The following is a 20,255-nucleotide window of genomic DNA, read 5'->3' on the forward strand; positions in this document are numbered from 1 at the left end:
ACTCTTCGGGCATCTGAAGCAACCTAACGAACCTTCCTGTCTATATATTGGTTTAATGTGGCTATCGTCAAAACATTACACAGGAACATTACGATCTGCCTGATCCTACGATCGGCCGCCGACACATAGCGTACCTAGTATATGTAACTAGCGACCCACCCCGGCTTCGCACGGGTTAACCAATTATACACCTAAACCTTCCTCAAGAATCATTCTAAAACCGTATCAAAATCAAAATCCGTTCAGATTTTGAGTTTATAGCGATCAAACACAAAAACAAACAGACGCGGCAGGGGACGTAGGGCCCGATTCGGATTTTGAAATACACATCTATTAGATATCTTTTAGACATCACCAAGATACGATAACGATATGTTTAAGATCTAACCTGTCAAATTTGACATTTGCGCGGTTCTGGAGATACTTCTTGAACGATTTCCACGGGATATGACTTAGAGATCCAATTCACATCTAATAGATATCTTACTCTATCTAACGTAAAAGTGACATTGGTTGCCCGAATTGCGCCGCAAAAGAGAACTAGTTGATATCTAAACTATAACGTATCTAGAATGGATCTAGTACGTGTCATCTCTTGTTAGTATCTTGAAGTTCGAATACGGCAGTTTGTTTTATACCTAAAATAATAAAAAAGTAAAATAAAAATCATTTATTTCAGACTTTAGGTCCATTGGGGTTAGTATCATTATTACTAAACTTAAAATTGGGGTTAACATCATATAAAACTAAATAATACATTAAAATTTAAAAATAAATAAGACAAAACTAACTTAACCTATGACCCGGTACATACGGAACTGGCGCATGCAGTCCGAGCCAGTGCCTCATTAGGGGGCTGTCCCACGTTTCAGAAACAATGCCCAGGACTCTATTGGGGCTGTCCCGTATCCTGCTCAGGGTTGAAGCACACCTCTTTCGCATGATGGCATGGAATCCATCTATTCCGGCATTGGCAAACATCCCCCAGGCGCTACAATAACGAGGCAACCCCATCAGAACCCTGAAAGCATTGTTATATTGTACGCGTAGAGCGTTGTAATGTAAGCCTTCTGCGTGTAGTTGGCCCATAGGCTGCAGGTGTAAAAAAATTGAGGCCGTGAGTGAGGCTAAAGTAAGAGTGAGGCCGACTGTGATTTGAAAATTTGTGAAGATTTTGATTTTGTTTTGATACGTCTTTGAGAACGCTCACGGTGATTGGTTTTCCCGAAAGTCATTAAATTTTTGTAGTTTAAGCGCGTGATATGATATGCGTAATGTAATGAAACCAATCACATATATCACTTTGCCGCTGCGAAGAGTTTAGTTATGAGCGTAGTTAGTGTAATAATATCTAATAGGATACCGCAGGGAAAGGATCCCTGAGGGCTGTGAGTGACTAAATAAATATAATGACTATGAGTATAGACACCTCACAGAACTACTAGTAATATGTATGTGCAGGCAATAGTTATTTTATGACAGCATTATACTTTAACTCCACTTGACCGTGAAGATTCATTGATAGCACAATTTATTTTAATCGTTGCTATTATTCTACCGTATGTAAATATGTTGAAATATAATAAATGCTGATATAATGTAATTATGTATATATTGTTTGTTTATTATATTTAAATTATTTATTATACTACATTCGAAGGAGCTTATGTTTTAAACTTTAACTGGGTACCTAATTTAAAGTTTTATTCCAATTGCCACTACATTTTCGAGCAGCTTTGCTAACAAATACAGACATGGAACTCGATTTCGTGTCATTAATTCGGCAGTATATCGAAAAGTTATAAAATATTATAATCATTTACAAATACCATGAAAAAATTCACAGGAAAACTAGGCTATATTTGCAAAGGCAGACTTCAACTAAAACTTTAAGAAGTTAAAAGTGGCTTGATAGACGAAAGTCACGGAAGAATTTCAAATTATCACTAAATATCGTTACCTATTTCGTTATTATTATTGTATCGTTACCTGATCTACACTTCTAATATTATTTTCATCAGTCGATTTGCTTCAGCCGAGGAATCTGATGATCAAAATTTTAACAAAAGTAAATTTTCAGAGTAATTTAGATAAAAGGCAAAACCCTCGCGATGGAAAAATCTTCCGTCGCAAGTTTCGCGCAGCGTGTCATATCTTTTGTCCCCTTCTAATTTCCTGGCTTTAAATGCCTTCTTAAAAGTGTTGCCAGTACCAACAATGCTTTTAGTGCCTTTCCAACAATCATCTAAATTGCAATTATGAAACACCCAGTGGCATTGCACCGAATCCATTAGATGTCTTAAAGATAACAGTCATTATAAAGATTGCCTAGGTTTCGTTTTTACACGGTTTTGAGTACTTTAATTAATGTTTGTGTTTATCTATTGCCATTAAAATTTACCGTGGCAAGGTCGTCTATTAAAAGTGTGCTTTCACTATGTCGAAAATAGGTTGTATGACTGAATTGTTAGGTGTAGGTATGTATGTCCAATGTTGAAAACGAGATTTCTCTTTTAGACGAAAATATATGAATTTTAAAATATTATGATGTATATGAAAAATTTATGATACTTGCATTCAAAATGTTACGTTTTCGACGCCAAAAGGACGCCAATATATCCGCACTGTAGACCCAACGCCAAAGACGGATTAATCCGTCACAGAATATAGAGCAACATAGACCTACGTACATATGTATAAAGTTCAATTTCAGTTTTGACACTTCGGTGACGTGGCGTCCGAGTGACAGCTTTTGTTTGACATGGCGTCGAAAAGGTTAACTTTACTTTAAGATTTTAATATTTACTACAGTAAGTTGATGTACGCTCAAAATTTTTATCACACATACCTACATAGTAAATTTAGGCGAAAAAAAATTTTAATTACTTACATAATTATACTTAAGTACGAATCATATAATAGTATTAATAGTACATTACGATACATGTGCGGAAAATAGGAAATTCGCAACGAGTGGCGATAAACTAAAACACGATTCGCACATGTATCGTACGTTATATATATATGGCCCTTTGAATTTTCGACATAGTTAAGTATGTAATGTGCTAATTATCGCACTAGAGCGGTAAAATAGCACCATATATCCTGTAAAACCTGTTAACTGTTAATAATTATGTGTGTTAAAAATATTTTTCTTCCTTCCAGACCCTCGGACAGAAGAATGGACGCTAATGTCAGGCCCCGGACCTCTACTGACCATCTTGGCCACATACGTGTACTTCTGCACGTCAGTGGGCCCTCGCTATATGAGGGACCGCAAACCGTATGACCTCAAAAACACCATAGTCGTGTACAATGTGTCACAAGTGCTGATGTCTATATTCCTGGTTTATGAGGTAAGTAAATATAGTCAGACCGTAAAAAGTCTGCAGCGATTTTGATAGCCCACGCAGTGCATCTGTCATTTTAAACGTCAACCTTGTATGAAATTATGACGTATACATAACACTTAGGCCCACTTGCGCCATTCCACTAACCCGGGGTTAACCGGATAAACTTGGAGCTACCATGGTTACCAGTATAATTTGACACTAGGTTAACGGTTTAACCGCTTAATCCCGGGTTAGTGCATATGGGGTGGTGCAAGTGGGCCTTACACTGCGTGGGCTATCAAATCCGCTGCAGACTTTTATTGGTGCGACTATAGAAAGAAAGAAAGAAAGAAAATACATTTATTTACGTCAAACCAAACCAGTTAAATAACAAATTTTACACACTCATTACAATCAGAAAAGAAAAAAAAATGGGGTTGGCTGGTCGTCAATCCTACGGATAGAGTCAAATTATTCCGTTTTTAGGGTTCCGTACCCAAAGGGTAAAACGGGACCCTATTACTAAGACTCTGCTGTCCGTCCGTCCGTCCGTCCGTCTGTCACCAGGCTGCATCTCACGAACCGTGATAGCTAGACAGTTGAAATTTTCACAGATGATGTTGTAACGTAGTACATTTTTCTAAATTTAAAATAAGTATTTTGGGTCGATTTATTATTAAAAGAAAAATACCTCTTCTAATTTCAACGTTTTTAACGGTGTCCAAAACATAACAACATTGATTGCATTTCTTTGCATAATCTGTTGCATTCAGATGCACCTCTCGATGCTTATCTGTTGTCGGGGTTGTCATATGACTAAAAATAATTAAAACTTGAGATATTTATGTTGTCACTCCAGGAAAACTTTGTATGAAGTAGGTATGATTTATTAGATAAAAAACAATTTTGATGTAAAACAAAACATAGAAATTACAGACTTACAAAGTGGCTCTGAAATGAAACAATATTAGATTAAATGGTAAAAATATATTTCTTAGGCTCAGGAGTGATATTGTCTAAATAATTCAGACAGAATTTTCGTGGGATTTGTGTCTTCAAGGGACTGCCACCCTATTACCTTTTGTTAGGGCTCTCAGGGACTCCATATTGGAGATCATTCGAGAATGATATGCACATTTGATTCGGGACCCCCTCTGGGGACACTCGCTCGCAAGAGCCCAATTTGTGGGAAGGCCACACTTTCGGCATGGTGGTCTGAAAGATGGAAACGGCTTGAGTCCTTCGGAAGCTCCACTGAGTGAGTAGAAATTAAATTTCGTGGTGATCAACTCCACAATGGCGCGAGACGTTGTGGGTTTGTTCTTAACCAAATTTTGGTTCTTTGCAGAGAGACTCCTGCTCGAGGGAAGGGAGCGCTCCGCCAGAAGGCTTAGCAGCTACCAGTGCGGTGAGCCAAATTTCCAATGGTTTCATCTCTTTTCTAGAGGCCATAAAGGGCGAAGGCTAATACAACCTTTTCTCGGTTTTCAGGAGCCGGGATTTATTTACTGATTTATTCATTCATTTATTTCATTCGTTGAGTAATTTATCTCAAAAGCTTCAAAAATCCTAGAAGTCAATTTAGTTTTGGAGACCTCCTGGAGCGAAGAATTTAAACACGCCATCTACCTCTGCCACGTCATTTTGGTACCACGTGCGCGGCCCCTGAGCTCTACGTCTCCGCTCAGCATCTAGCTTCACCGGGGAAAGCAGCCTGTCACCCCGCTGCATCTGAGGAACGTTTAAATTCTGAGGTCGGTCCTTTCCATGATTTAATTTAGTAGGGCATCAGCGCCAGCTGCAAAGTTTAGAGTAAATTTAGAATTTTGAGCAACCACTAAAGTAAGATAAAGACATTTGAAAATCCTGGTACATAGTATTTAGTATAAAATAAATTAGTTCTTAAATAAGTAGAATTCTGTGTGAAGCTTTATCCTGGACCTGTTAAGCGGCCCAGCTTTCCACTGAGCTAAGTTCTGAAATTAGGTGTCGTCAAATCAAGTTAAAGATTCACATAGAAGTCAACAAGTTTAGATTTATCAACTAACATTCCATAGGCAAGATATTTAGGCTTAAATAAAGTTTCTATAATATAATTTGTGTTCACCTTTTTCATCTCCCAAAATAGGTTCCTATAGCAAGCAATTTAGACACCACATTTTTTATTAAGATTTAATTTCATTTTTTTGTGCTAACGTGCTATAGCTTTCTTTGAACAAGCCGGAGCTTTGCAATATTATTTAACCCCTATAAAATAGCACGTTTCACTGGCGCCCTGGGTATAAACTTGCTAAAGGAATCTTGTGAAATTTCATGTACCAGGAAAGTTGTGAAATATTTACTGTGTTAATCACCTTTTTGTTTAGTCTTGGTTGCTCTCTATTCATTAAATAGTCTTTAGATATAGTAATTTGAGGATTTGATTGCAATTTTGCTGGTTTGATGCAATTTATTTGATGTTTTTTAGAAGAGAAAGTGACAAGCAATTTTTTGATTTTTGAGGTTATTGCCAACCGTAAAAATAACGTGGTTTTGTACTTTGCACCAAGTACATGCTAGGAAATTTCACTCATTTTAGATACTAAGATTTAATTTCAACATTTGTTTTAGATTTGTGTTGCTTTTATGCGTAAAATTGAAATTTAAAAAGGTTTTTGTGCATTCTTTTGTAGTACGGACTTATTACAAAGATATTCGAATTTGAGAAATAACAATTAATTTCGAGTACTTGCTTACATTTCCCTTAAATTTCTTTAGTGTCAGCTCATTGTTACATATTTAAAGTAAAAAGTATTGAATTTCGTTGGAAGTATTACCTTCTTGGAAGTTTGTGGTATTGTTTGGAACCAATTTCATAGTAGCTTTCACTTTGCAAATTTAAAAAGAAAGTTGACGTTTGAAAGTGTACACCTGTCAGTTAGAAATTATTTTCGGTAGGAAAAATACTTTACTCATTAAGGATTACAGTTACATTATTTGTAGATTAAGATTGGTTTAAAGAAAATAGTACACTATTTAATATTATTTAATCTTGTTAGAAAACAACATAGTGATACAGTCATACATACAATACATATTGTTAATACCAGAATTTTCAATACAGTAGTTTATACACTAGTTAAAAATGGAGCGCAGCATTCAATTTCACAGTCTTTTGAAGGATGAGTTGATTTATGAGGTTCAAATTCGGTCGGAAACGCCTGCAACCACGGTTGACGCTTTGAGAAAGCAACTTAGGTCTCTTATTTTAGAAGCGCCTAGCGAGGACATAGTGGAGACTGAACTGTCAGCGGAGTCGGAGCTAGGCATTGTCTCGGAGAAAGTGATCGATTTGGCTTCTATTGTTGACAAATATTGTGAGACAAAGGAGAGGTATTCTTTAAGTCGCGCTAAAGCCCTCGGCTACCATATTTATCACCGTCTGGCTAGGGTTCAGCCGGAACGCAACCAGACATTGCTAGAACTGAAGACTAGTTTGCAATCCAAGCTTGAGAGTTTATTGGCAAAGATTGAGGGTCCAGGTTCAAGTCCAGCAGCACCCAGCGGCAGCGCAGAGGTTTCAAATCCAAATCCTTTGGTCTCCGGCAATAATTCTGAAATGTTAACAAGCGGTATTAGGGAAATGCAGGTTCAGTGCTCTAGTGATTTGAATATTTCAAAATGGCAGGTTAAATTTAATGGTTTGACAGACCCGCGCTCATTTTTGGAGCGTGTGGAGGAACTAAAAGAAGCAAATGGGGTTTCAGATGCCAAACTATTTAGGGCGGCACCACATTTATTTGTAGACTCGGCGTTGTTGTGGTTTAGAGGTGTCAAGGGTTCGGTTTCAAGTTGGCAGGATTTAAAGTCACTTTTGTTGGATGAGTTTGTCCCCGGTGACTATGATTTTAGGCTGAGACAGGAAATTCAAGCTAGAACGCAGGGGGAAAACGAACCCATCCACTTATATTTTGCGGTAATGTCAGGAATGTTTGCTAGATTAAAATCAGACTTACCGGAGGAGGCGAAACTGGACATCTTGTTGCACAACATTCGCCCACATTTTACGCAGCAGTTGGCATTGGTAGATATTAAGTCGGTCGCCGAACTGAAGGCTTATTGTCGCAAGGTTGAGTTTTCACAGCAAAGGGCGAAATTATTTGTAGAACCGCCCAAGGTCAGCGAGCATACACTTTGTCGTGATCATGTTTATAAAGGCTCCAGTGCCAAGCAACCTCAGGTGAATGCCATCGCTGCTAAACAAAGCTCAAGCTTCGCGACCAAGTCGGATAGTTCCTTTTCACAGCGAAAACAGCAACCAAGGTTTTCGGACGCGAAGTTTTCGAAACCACATCGTGGAGTTTGTTACAAATGTGGTAAACCGGATCATAATTTTAAATTGTGTAAAGAAAAGCCTAAATTAAATTCGTATAGCTGTTTTGGTTGTGGGAAAGCAAATACAATACGATCGGAATGTGAGATCTGTCAAAAGGGTAACGTTACAAAACCAATGCAACAACAGTCAAAAAACGCCTAAGGTTGAATCGTAGCAAGTGTCAATCGAATCGATTAAAGTTTAAATCGATTGAACAAAATAAAAATGCTAGTTCGATTGCTACGATTCTGTTTGCTCCAAATAAAGATGATATTAGACCATATTTGAAATTTAAAGCGAATGATTTTGAGATTTATGGATTGGCCGATAGCGGTTCAGCATTGTCAGTTTTAGGGAACAATGCACATTTAGATTTTGTCAAATTTGGTTTTACATTTCAGGAAGCGTACTCTAGTTCGTGTAGGGTCGCAAATGGAGTAAATTGCGAGTCGATTGGGTACATTTTTGTCCCGGTTACGTTTGAAAATACTACGAAAGTAATAAAGTTTGTAGTAATACCCTCGATCGTGAATTACGTTATTTTAGGGTATGATTTTTGGAAAGCTTTTGATTTATTGCCTGAATGTTTAAAAAATGCGGAACACATGACTCCACCTGAAAATTATTTTAGTTGTAACGGTTTAAGTGCAGAACAAGTACACACGATTCGGTCTTACGAGCATTTAACTGCGGCCGAGAGGGAACTCGCGGACACCGTCGTAGGGAAATTTAGAAACATTTCGTTCGAGGAGAAGGGGCTTGGCAGAACCAGCTTGACGGAGCATGTTATCGATACTGGTGATGCCACGCCCATCAAAACGAAACAGTACCCGTTATCGCCGGAAAAACGCGCTGCTTTAGCCTCCGAGTTAGACCGCATGTTAAAATTGGACGTAGTTACACCCTGTGAGAGTCCGTGGAATAACCCGGCTCTTTTAGTTAGAAAACCTAACGGTGATTGGCGATTTTGTTTAGATTGCAGGAAATTAAATGCGGTCACAAAGGGAGATTCGTATTCCATTCCGTATATACCCCAGATTTTGGATAGTTTGAAGGAAGCGAAATACCTGACCTCGATCGATTTAAGTTCCTCATTCTGGCAGATCCCGTTAGCTGAAACCTCACAGGAGAAGACAAGTTTTTGCGTGCCCGGTCGTGGAATGTTTAAGTTCAAGGTCATGCCTTTTGGTCTCTGCGGCGCATCGGCGCGTCAGCAGAGGCTGATGGACAGCCTTATTGATCACAATTTGACAGGTGACATCGAAACCGGTTTAGCTTTTTGTTACATCGATGACATCGTTATTTGCTCATCAGATTTTCAGACGCACTTGCTTTTGCTAAATCGTGTGTTGGCGAAGTTGGAAAAGGCGAATTTAACTATTAATTTCGAGAAATCTAAGTTTTTCAGGCAGTCCATAAAATACCTCGGTTACGTCGTGGACGAGTTCGGGTTGCGTACTGATCCTGACAAGGTTTCTGCCGTTCTAAACTTCCCCACACCCACGAATGCGCGTGACGTAAGGGCATTCTTAGGAACGTGTTCCTGGTATCGACGGTTTATCCGAAATTTCGCATCGATAGCCGCTCCTTTGAATAAACTTACGTCACAGGGCAAGAAGGCGCCACCTTTCGAATGGTCTGCGGAAGCAGAGGAAGCATTTAAGATTTTGAAGAACGCTCTAGTGACGGCACCCATTTTGGCGGTACCGGATTTTAAAAAGGAATTTTCAGTACATTGTGATGCGTCTTCATACGGAATCGGTGGAATGCTTTCCCAGACCATCCAGGGGGTTGAGCATCCGATCGCATACGTTAGCCGCGCCCTAAACAAAAGTGAGCGAAATTACAGCGCCACTGAAAGGGAGGCTCTTGCGGTCATATTTTCAGTGGAGAAATTTCAGGCATATTTAGGCTCACGTAAGTTTAAAGTGATCACGGATCACGCGTCACTCAAATGGTTCATGAATCTTGAAAACCCGTCAGGGAGGTTAGCTCGTTGGGGTTGCAGACTGTCTCAATTCGACTTTGAGATTGAGCACAGAAAGGGATCGCTTAACGTTGTGCCTGACGCACTATCAAGACTCATGCAAGTAGATGCAATTAACGTGACAAATGATGACGTTGAGCCAGATGAATGGTATGATAAGATCTTCAATGGTTGTAGATCTTTTCCCGCAAATTTTCCAAATTTTTGTTTAAAAGACGGGAAACTTTTTAGACTTTCAAAGTCAAAGTATAATTTGTTGCGAGAGTTCGATTGGAAGGAAGTGGTGAAGAAGTGTGATCGTAAGAGAGTTCTGCAGCAAAATCATTGCGAAGCAACTGCTGCACATTTAGGTGTTTTTAAAACTCATCGCCGGTTGGCGTTGACCTACTTTTGGCCCGGTATGTATAAGGATGTAGTCGAGTTCGTAAAAGCGTGCGATGTCTGTGCAGCGTACAAGCATTCGCAGAAACCGACTGCAGGCCTCATGGGACAGCCAAAGGTATGTCGACGACCATGGTTGGTAGTTAGTATAGATCTTGTCGGTCCACTGCCGCGCTCTCGCGCAGGTTATACATTTTTATTTGTTGTTACATGTTGCTTTTCGAAACACACACTGCTATTTCCACTTCGCCGCGCTACTAGCGCTTTGGTGGCGAAGCATTTTGAAAACCATGTCATTTTGGAACATGGCGTGCCTGAAACCGTGATTGCAGACAATGGAACGCAATTCACGGGATCAGACTTTAAGCAGTTATTGAAACGCTACAACGTACCTAACATTTTTTATGGCCCGCGCTATACTCCGCAGGTAAATTTAGTCGAGCGTTATAATAAGGTAGTGATGACCGCCGTAGCGTCTTACGTAAAGGACAATCACCGTACATGGGACGAAAAGCTGCACCAAATCAGGTTTGCGATAAACAGTGCAGTAAGTGAGACCACCGGGTATTCTCCTTTCTTTTTAGTGCACGCTAGGGAACCCGTCATTAACGGCTCGTTTTATAAAGATACTGATAAACAGTACGATGTGGGTATGCCTAGAGAGGAGTATGCAGGCGAATTTGGTTGTATGAGAGACATTTTTGAGCAGGTTAGGGTACGTATGCTGCAAGCACATGAAACAAATGCCAAATATTATAATTTGAGACGCCGAGAGGCGAAGTTTTCAGTAGGGGATATTGTTCACAAGCGTACTTATACGCAAAGTGACGCCTCTAAGTTTGTTATGTCAAAACTCGCACCTAAGTATGAACCGTGCAGAGTTAAAAAGGTTTTATCTCCTTTAGTTTATGAGCTTGAAAGGCTGGATGGTCACCCAATTGGGTCGTGGCATATTAAAGATTTTAAGTAGGAAATGGAAGTTAGGTTTTGAGGTGGAAGTTATCTCTGGACGCAGGACCCCGAGTCTCTTTAGGCTTGTCGTCTTGCCGCCAGAGTTGACAACCACTATCACCTACCTCTCATAACATAACAAAAAAACGGTTGAGATCGTTAGTAGTGTTAAATATTCGGTAAATATTTAATTCACGAATTTTGTTCGGAACGTGGCGAACAGTAAAACTGTTACGTTATTATATTTGCATGGGCGATGAATGTTTGAATCTGTTAGTGCGTGATGTATGTGCGGTGCGATCGAAGCTGTGCTCAGTCTCAGAGCGATTTGGACTATAGGACTTAGTATGGTTTTAGAGTTTGGAAGAGTTATCCTTGGACGCACGATCCCTCGTCTTGTACCAGTCGTCGTGCCGCCAAGGACGACAAACCACTCACCTGCTAAGTACCTCTCAACCCCAACATCGGAGCTATCTTTAATATGACCAAATGGTAACGCATTGTTACGCTTTGTCCGGTACTTACCATACCCGACAAATATCGAAATAGTACTTTATTTTGTTTTTTTAACTTAGCGTATTTTTGTAATTCACGTGTCGTTAGGCGTAAGTCCTAATGATTTTTTTTATAGTACTATTTCGCATGTTGCCGTACCTCGTTTTTTTTATTTTAGGTATACCGTGTTTTTTGGGGGTGTTGTGCAACATGATTTGGGACGTTTCGTTTCCTCCGACAAGTCAGTCGGGGACAAATTTTTTAGGTAGAGATTAGAACTCAATTTAGCAACTTTGATGGTTTGAAACTTAGATTTTGTTGGATTGTTTTCCGGTTTGGATTTATGGTTGTTGGAGTCGGGTGATGGTTTATTGCTCAGACTTCATCATTTTGCCCGGACAAGGAGAGATTATATTGATGAATGCTGAACATCGGTCCTGGCGGTTGGAATTGGCTTTCTCAGTACAACAAGCTTTTTCCGCGTTGTGCTGAGAAGGCCAACGGTTTGTTCACTGGTTTGTAAGGTATAACGGAGGTTTTTTTCTATGTGTTGCGCAGATGGCCGCATAGTTTTTTTTCACCTTCCGTATGTTAACGTGGGTTCGAGATTTTTTTGGTCGTTGGTTTTTTAGATTCGGTTGATCCATGTTTGTGGAAAGGAGATTTTTTTTCAAGATATATAGAGTAGAGTCCTTAGACTCCTATGAGACGAAATCTCGAAGCCGCGTTAGATTTTTGTTCAATTTGAATAGCTTGCTTATTAGGTTAGTTTTCTTGCCTTTGGTGTGTTGTTGGTCTGGTCCAATAAACGTATTTGTAGGATCCGAGTCGCTGAGGACAGCGAGCGGTTCACCTACGTCGAACCTTAAAATCGGGGAGGGGGGTATTGTAACGTAGTACATTTTTCTAAATTTAAAATAAGTATTTTGGGTCGATTTATTATTAAAAGAAAAATACCTCTTCTAATTTCAACGTTTTTAACGGTGTCCAAAACATAACAACATTGATTGCATTTCTTTGCATAATCTGTTGCATTCAGATGCACCTCTCGATGCTTATCTGTTGTCGGGGTTGTCATATGACTAAAAATAATTAAAACTTGAGATATTTATGTTGTCACTCCAGGAAAACTTTGTATGAAGTAGGTATGATTTATTAGATAAAAAACAATTTTGATGTAAAACAAAACATAGAAATTACAGACTTACAAAGTGGCTCTGAAATGAAACAATATTAGATTAAATGGTAAAAATATATTTCTTAGGCTCAGGAGTGATATTGTCTAAATAATTCAGACAGAATTTTCGTGGGATTTGTGTCTTCAAGGGACTGCCACCCTATTACCTTTTGTTAGGGCTCTCAGGGACTCCATATTGGAGATCATTCGAGAATGATATGCACATTTGATTCGGGACCCCCTCTGGGGACACTCGCTCGCAAGAGCCCAATTTGTGGGAAGGCCACACTTTCGGCATGGTGGTCTGAAAGATGGAAACGGCTTGAGTCCTTCGGAAGCTCCACTGAGTGAGTAGAAATTAAATTTCGTGGTGATCAACTCCACAATGGCGCGAGACGTTGTGGGTTTGTTCTTAACCAAATTTTGGTTCTTTGCAGAGAGACTCCTGCTCGAGGGAAGGGAGCGCTCCGCCAGAAGGCTTAGCAGCTACCAGTGCGGTGAGCCAAATTTCCAATGGTTTCATCTCTTTTCTAGAGGCCATAAAGGGCGAAGGCTAATACAACCTTTTCTCGGTTTTCAGGAGCCGGGATTTATTTACTGATTTATTCATTCATTTATTTCATTCGTTGAGTAATTTATCTCAAAAGCTTCAAAAATCCTAGAAGTCAATTTAGTTTTGGAGACCTCCTGGAGCGAAGAATTTAAACACGCCATCTACCTCTGCCACGTCATTTTGGTACCACGTGCGCGGCCCCTGAGCTCTACGTCTCCGCTCAGCATCTAGCTTCACCGGGGAAAGCAGCCTGTCACCCCGCTGCATCTGAGGAACGTTTAAATTCTGAGGTCGGTCCTTTCCATGATTTAATTTAGTAGGGCATCAGCGCCAGCTGCAAAGTTTAGAGTAAATTTAGAATTTTGAGCAACCACTAAAGTAAGATAAAGACATTTGAAAATCCTGGTACATAGTATTTAGTATAAAATAAATTAGTTCTTAAATAAGTAGAATTCTGTGTGAAGCTTTATCCTGGACCTGTTAAGCGGCCCAGCTTTCCACTGAGCTAAGTTCTGAAATTAGGTGTCGTCAAATCAAGTTAAAGATTCACATAGAAGTCAACAAGTTTAGATTTATCAACTAACATTCCATAGGCAAGATATTTAGGCTTAAATAAAGTTTCTATAATATAATTTGTGTTCACCTTTTTCATCTCCCAAAATAGGTTCCTATAGCAAGCAATTTAGACACCACATTTTTTATTAAGATTTAATTTCATTTTTTTGTGCTAACGTGCTATAGCTTTCTTTGAACAAGCCGGAGCTTTGCAATATTATTTAACCCCTATAAAATAGCACGTTTCAATGTATTTCTGTTGCCGCTATAACAAAAAATACTAAAAACAGAATAAAAGAAAGATTTAAGTGGGGCTCCCATACAACAAACGTGATTTTTGACCGAAGTTAAGCAACGTCGGGCGGGGTCAGTACTTGGATGGGTGACCGTTTTTTGTTATTTGTCTTTTTTGCATTATGGTACGGACCCTTCGTGCCCGAGTCCGACTCGCACTTGCCCGGTTTTTTGAATTTTATGGCCTGGATGTTAGTATAACAGGTTGACTGGTCGTCAGGCCTACTCAACGTCAAATTATTCCTTTTTTTGGAATTATTTTATGGCCTTTAAGCGAAATCCCATAAGATAAACCTAGAAATAGAGAAAGAAGTTGCTAAAAAAATGACTTTTTTCTTTTCAGGGTTTAGTAGCCGGATGGTGGAATGACTACAACTTCTCTTGCCAACCAGTGGACTATTCGGATTCGCCAAAAGCAAAAAGGGTAAGAAAGATAATAATAATATGTATGTAGTTACAGCATCCATAAGACTATAGTAATATTTTATATAATTACAATCTTATGGATTCTTAAAAAAATTGTCTTAAAACAAGTGTATGTAGGTTGCCACCTATCACCTATCCTTCTGCCGAACCTGCTTAGAAGCGTGAATTGTTTCGCTTTCGATTCTGGCAGGCGTGGCTCACTCCGCGATTTCGTCGTTTTGCTACAGGTAGCTAAAAGTACATCCGTTCCACCCCAATTTCGGGGAAAGCCATAAGCCGCGCGTGGCGCTGGCGCCACCTAGCAGCCATATCTGTGCTGATCGTAACAGAAGCGTTTAGTTAGAGAGTGAGTCTTCTGTACCTAGTACTATTATTTATTCTGTGATTCAGGTCAGGAGATGGCAAATTTAATCCTCCATCACGCACGGTCTCTATATGTACCGCAAATAGTAAGGCGATGTACAGCGCCATCTAGTCTTAATATCTAGACCTCTCAAGAAGTCACTGCTTACGTCCGATAGTTCGCTTTGTACGTCACTAAGTTTCACTACTTATTACACAGATGGCAGCAGCAGTATGGTGGTACTTCATGGCAAAGATCATCGAACTTTTGGATACCATTTTCTTCGTGTTGAGGAAAAAAAATCGGCAGATTTCCTTCTTGCACCTGTACCATCACTTCATGATGCCCATTTGTGCCTGGATTGGGGTGAAATTCTTGCCAGGTAAATATTACTTTAATTTTTTATATACCGGGTGTGGCCTGTAACATGAGCAAATAATTAAAACATAGACTGCACTCCTCAAACGGTAACACTTTTGTTCAACAACTTTTAAAAATTGTGAAGTATTTAGACTCCCTATTTTTCATACAAAATAAATATTACCTTCAATGGACGCCATCGCCCCGCCATTTCATTGTGATTGACGTTGCCTGTCACGCCTTAAACATAACAAAATTCGCAATACATTGCGTCTTAGAATAAACTTTAAAGTGTATTTAAAATCAAACCACAAGTTATTTTTAATAGTCGCTGAACAAATGTTGGTCAGTATGAGGAGTACAGCCTACAGTTTAAATTTTTGCTCATATTACAGGCCACACCCGGTATAGGTACTTAAACATTTTCGGGAGGCGAAATAGCAATTAAATGTATGGATTTTCTTTATTAGTGAAAAGCTTTCACGTCAGGGCTGCACGGCCTTGATTAAAAAGTTCTAAAATGGTTTCACCTTTGATTTTTAACTGGTTCCAAAAAGGGAGAGACGATGGCCCTCAATTCGCCGGATTTTTTTGGTGAGGAAAGTTTCTGAAAACCCTTTTTTGTTTTATTGTATATTAGTTCCATAGTCAATACTTAATTAGATACGTCAGGCAGTGAAAATGGATAACTGGAATAATCGAGGGAATTGGTGAGGTATTTTTGACACTTGCGAAGCAATGTAGCCGACAGTACTGTCGCGCTGCAATACTGCAGCAGTAATGCTGATACAGTCTGCATCCGAATGGTACCTTAAAGCTACTCAGCAATGTCCGATCATGAAACCTTTAAGTCTTCCAAGAGGACACGGGACGCTCTTACGCGTAGACGTCATCAACTCCTATTCCCATCATATACGTGATCTGCTTCCTGATTTCTTGTTAAAGATTATTATGTTCTCCTAAGGCTACCCAAGTACCCAAATACCCAGCAATATGATCTTACATCCATAATGTAAATGTTCCAGGAGGCCACGGGACGCTCTTAGGCGTCATCAATTCCTTCATCCACATCATCATGTACACCTACTACCTGATTTCGGGGCTGGGCCCGCAGTACCAGAAGTACCTGTGGTGGAAAAAGCATGTTACTACACTGCAATTGGTAAGCATTTATGTTATACCTATTGTTACTTTTGTTTATTCAAAGTAGGCGATGGTAGTTGGAGGATCTGAAAGAAAGCTGAAATAGAGCAAATGTGGGATCATCTATGTAAAGGGAATTGTTGATGGCGTTTACGCCGCACTGCGACGCGCAGCATTGTACTTGTATCGGAGCATCGTTTATAATGGCGGAAGCGCCATCGACAATAAGGTCCCTTTTCATTGATAACGTCACAAATGATAGACGAGCCGAATATTTCAATTGTCCAAGCTCAATTATTGTTTAATAATAAAATGGTAAGCAATGTAAAGTTTTCTTGGGGACGTTCTGAAACTATAATTGGATTGGCAACTGCGAACAATTTTTACAAATGGTACCACCAGCATAGGTTTTACCTGTCTCTAGTTTTATTATACTTATGAGATTTGGCTTAAAGGGCTCTAACATCCAGGCCATAAAATTTGAAATAAAAACATACTTCTACCGGCCAACCCCATTCTACCATAATAATGAAATCATCAAGGGTAGAAATAATGCTATTTTTTTCTTTTCAGATCCAGTTCTGCATTATTTTCTACCACAATTTCTCAGTCATGTTCAGCGATTGCAACTACCCGAAGGGTATCAACTTCTTGCTCTCGTTAAATGCTGGACTTTTCTTATACATGTTCGGAAACTTTTATTATCATAACTACATTAAAATAAACAGAAAACCTATTCAAAACGGAGATGTCAAAAAAGAAGTTAAAAATGTAGATAGCAATGTTAATGGGAATGTTAAATCAAGTAAAGTAAATGAAGTAGATACAAAAACAAATGTTAACGAAGGAAAAAAAGATTGTTAGCGAAAAGACTTATTTAACTAAGGATACAAAGCCTGATTCGAGTTTTAATATAGGTACGTCAAAAACTTGCTAAAGATACGAAATACATCGGATATGGGGCCTTATTCGACAAGCGACGTTTGACGTATCGTGTTGAACTTCCGTTGAATCTGAACAATCCTGTGTCAAAATTTGACATTAGCAATCCACAGTTAGGTGACAACCAGACCAAACCATTATAAACCTTAAAGTATTAATAAAACAAAGTTGATATTTGTTGAATTATTGGTTGTGCCAAAGGATTATTATCCGCACTTGATGAACATGCGATTCATTCAACTGTTGAATTGAAGTGGACGCGAAATCTGACAGTTGTACATGTCGAATAGGGGCCCCTATGTCATTATAAAAAGAAACGTATTTTCAAACAAAGACATCAATTTTGACACTATATTTAGCAAATTTTTGACGTATCTGAAATTTCGAATCAGGCCGACAGTTTGTGATGTTATGTGAATCTTACTTCGTTTTATTACTTAGAAACTTAGACTAATAAAGTTAAGCTACAAGGCGATGGTTGATATCTAAATGAATTGTACAGTCAGTTATTATATGATTTGAATACCCCATTTATATTGTAAAGAGGTTTAATTTTAGACAATTTTATCTTGTGATGTTTGAAATATATGCTAAGTTTAAGTGTAAGTATATTCTTAGTTTAATTTTATTTTACTTACTACCAACGATTTGCTCAATTTATATATATGACATCGAAATTATTTATTTAAAAATTGTGTTGTCTTATTTGTTTGATAATAATAATCAAGTATAACTATTTGGAAAAATAAAATTAAAGACAAAATATTAAATTTTGAATTTGAAAAAATTATAGGTATAAAGCACAATGCGAAGTTTTTGTAAAATATACTTATTATACGTATTACTCTACTAGTATTTTTTGTATGACAAGAAAACTATTTTAACTGAGACAGAACTATTTGTAATTTTCCAATCCTACCATCATGTTTTACTTTTATAAGTCGCATTTATAGTTATGTATGGAGTCGGACCGAGATAACTTTATATAAGTGCGACTATATGAATACTAATAGGACTTACGGCGCGATTCGGGAAATGAATTAGAGATGCACTAGATATGAAACAGTAAAGAAATGTGACGTTCCACGGCAAAAGGTACCATTGCCCCGGCTAAATATTCGAGCGGCGTTAATAATAGCGCAAGCTCCAGCCGCCATAAAGGTACCTTTTGGCGTGGAACGTCACACATCTTTACTATTTCATATCTAGTGAATGTCTGATTCATTTCCCGAATCGCGCCGTTAGATAAATGATGCCAAATTGATTCAAGCGATGTTTGAATCTTTATCCCTTATCATTGTTTTCGTTTGGTTGCATTCAGTGGCGGATTTCCCATAAGGCACAGTAGGCCCAGGCCTAGGGCGGCGAGATATTAGTGGCGGCAAATTGAGAAAAAAAAATCACTGATGATAACAAAAAATAACTCAAAATTAGGCCAGGCAACGAATTCTCAAATAAAGGTAATATATCTTTTCGTTGCCTGATCTAAATGTAGTCAATATGATGGGTGCTGATGCTGAGAAAGGGGCGGCTACAAGGCTTGGGGCCTAGGGCGGCAAAGACTGTAAATCCGCCACTGGTTGCATTGGTTACAGTAATTCATAATATTGTTCAAATGTACGGCGATACCAATAAAATAGGAAAAGGTGAATAAATAATTATCAATTGTTTTTGTGTCTTTAATTGTAACCGTTAACGTCGGTCAATGGTCGATAAATGACTACTTTTATTCATTTCGGTCGACATCTGGACCTTTTCACCCTTTATGGAATATTCTAATGTGGTCTTATTTTTGAACGGCTTCTTAATACGTAATGATTGTAATGAATGTATTCATTCATAGATAGTCTGTACCCCTAGTGTAAATTAGCGTGACGAGACGTACGCGTTTGCGTTAAGTCTCATTTTGTATGGAATTATTAGTTTCCATGACGTCCCGCTTGGCTCTGTGCGCTGTTCATAATCCCATACAAAATGAGACTTTACGCAAACGCGTACGTCCGTCACGCTATCGAATGTAATTTACACTAGGGGTTCACGTCATATCAACGTTTAGTTGTTTTAAAAGTTATTTAAGTTTACCGTTCGCTGTGCAGATCGTTGGGAGGCCTTTGTCCATCAGTGGACGTCTTTCTGCTGTGATGATGATTTAAGTTTACACTTGGTCTTATTCTATGCTGAAGCTATATCATCGACATCAATTTCTCTGCTTTTTGCATCGACGAAGGTTTATAGTGTAATTTATTAATTTATTTGCTAATTTCTTCAATTAAGAATAGAAGGGTAACTTAAGATAATGGAAACAATAGACTATTTATAGAATTATACAACTGTCTGCTGGAAATCCTTTCAATTGTTCACTGTACTTGCGTAAATTCAAATTTAAGCTATGTTTTAGGTAACAACTTAGCATGCTGTGTTTTTTAAGAAGTGACTACTATGTATGAATTAAAAACTGAAATGTCATAATACTAAAGCAAAAGCGAAGGACTTGGTCTTCGGTAGTGGAGACCGAGGTGAGTTGAAATAGAGGTAAGTTGAAACAACGTAATTTTTGAGAGAAACATAACTGATATCGTGGTGGAAAAAACGATGTTTAGCCGCGTCCTAGTAACGGGCTGGTTCCTCAATATGCGTCCTTGCCTCAAGACGATTATAAATACCGCAAAATTCACGTTGTTTCAACTTACCTCTGTTTCAACCCACCGCAGAGGCCGAGTAATAAAAACCGGCATCTTTAGTACGTGGCTAACGCCCTGGGCTCATTTCTCGAACGATATCTGATATTACTTATTAATGTGTTGTCATGGCAACCCATACGATTTGACAGGGGTTTGTTTCTCGAACGGCAAAAAAGCCCCGATTGCTCCGGCCCTGACCCAGCCCGGTCTAACATGAGTCATCCTTTACCCTGTATGTGCAACGATTTCATTAGCAATTGTACTATTTCACTAGTAATGCG

The 20,255-nt window shown here is 38.8% G+C and overlaps 1 protein-coding gene and 1 long non-coding RNA gene across 2 annotated transcripts in view; one reads left to right on the forward strand and one right to left on the reverse strand.

Annotated features, from left to right (window-relative positions):
- LOC134665690 (very long chain fatty acid elongase AAEL008004-like) overlaps window positions 1–18,963 on the forward strand; it is a 47,085-nt gene extending 28,122 nt beyond the window's left edge. Inside the window, exons 3-7 of the mRNA XM_063522643.1 lie at window positions 3,166–3,356; window positions 14,423–14,503; window positions 15,068–15,230; window positions 16,234–16,370; window positions 16,925–18,963. Of these exons, the coding sequence (XP_063378713.1) occupies window positions 3,166–3,356; window positions 14,423–14,503; window positions 15,068–15,230; window positions 16,234–16,370; window positions 16,925–17,215 (863 nt within the window). The 3' untranslated portion in view covers window positions 17,216–18,963. The remainder of the gene's footprint in view (window positions 1–3,165; window positions 3,357–14,422; window positions 14,504–15,067; window positions 15,231–16,233; window positions 16,371–16,924) is intronic.
- On the reverse strand, window positions 4,305–5,678 carry LOC134665691 (uncharacterized). The gene is made up of 2 exons (XR_010098408.1): window positions 5,440–5,678; window positions 4,305–5,130 (listed from the first exon to the last, which is right to left on the reverse strand). It is a non-coding gene; the product is annotated as an uncharacterized LOC134665691 (long non-coding RNA).
- Window positions 18,964–20,255: the final 1,292 nt, after the last annotated feature.

Source organism: Cydia fagiglandana, chromosome 7 (assembly GCF_963556715.1).
Source record: "Cydia fagiglandana chromosome 7, ilCydFagi1.1, whole genome shotgun sequence".
NCBI lineage: Eukaryota > Metazoa > Arthropoda > Insecta > Lepidoptera > Tortricidae > Cydia > Cydia fagiglandana.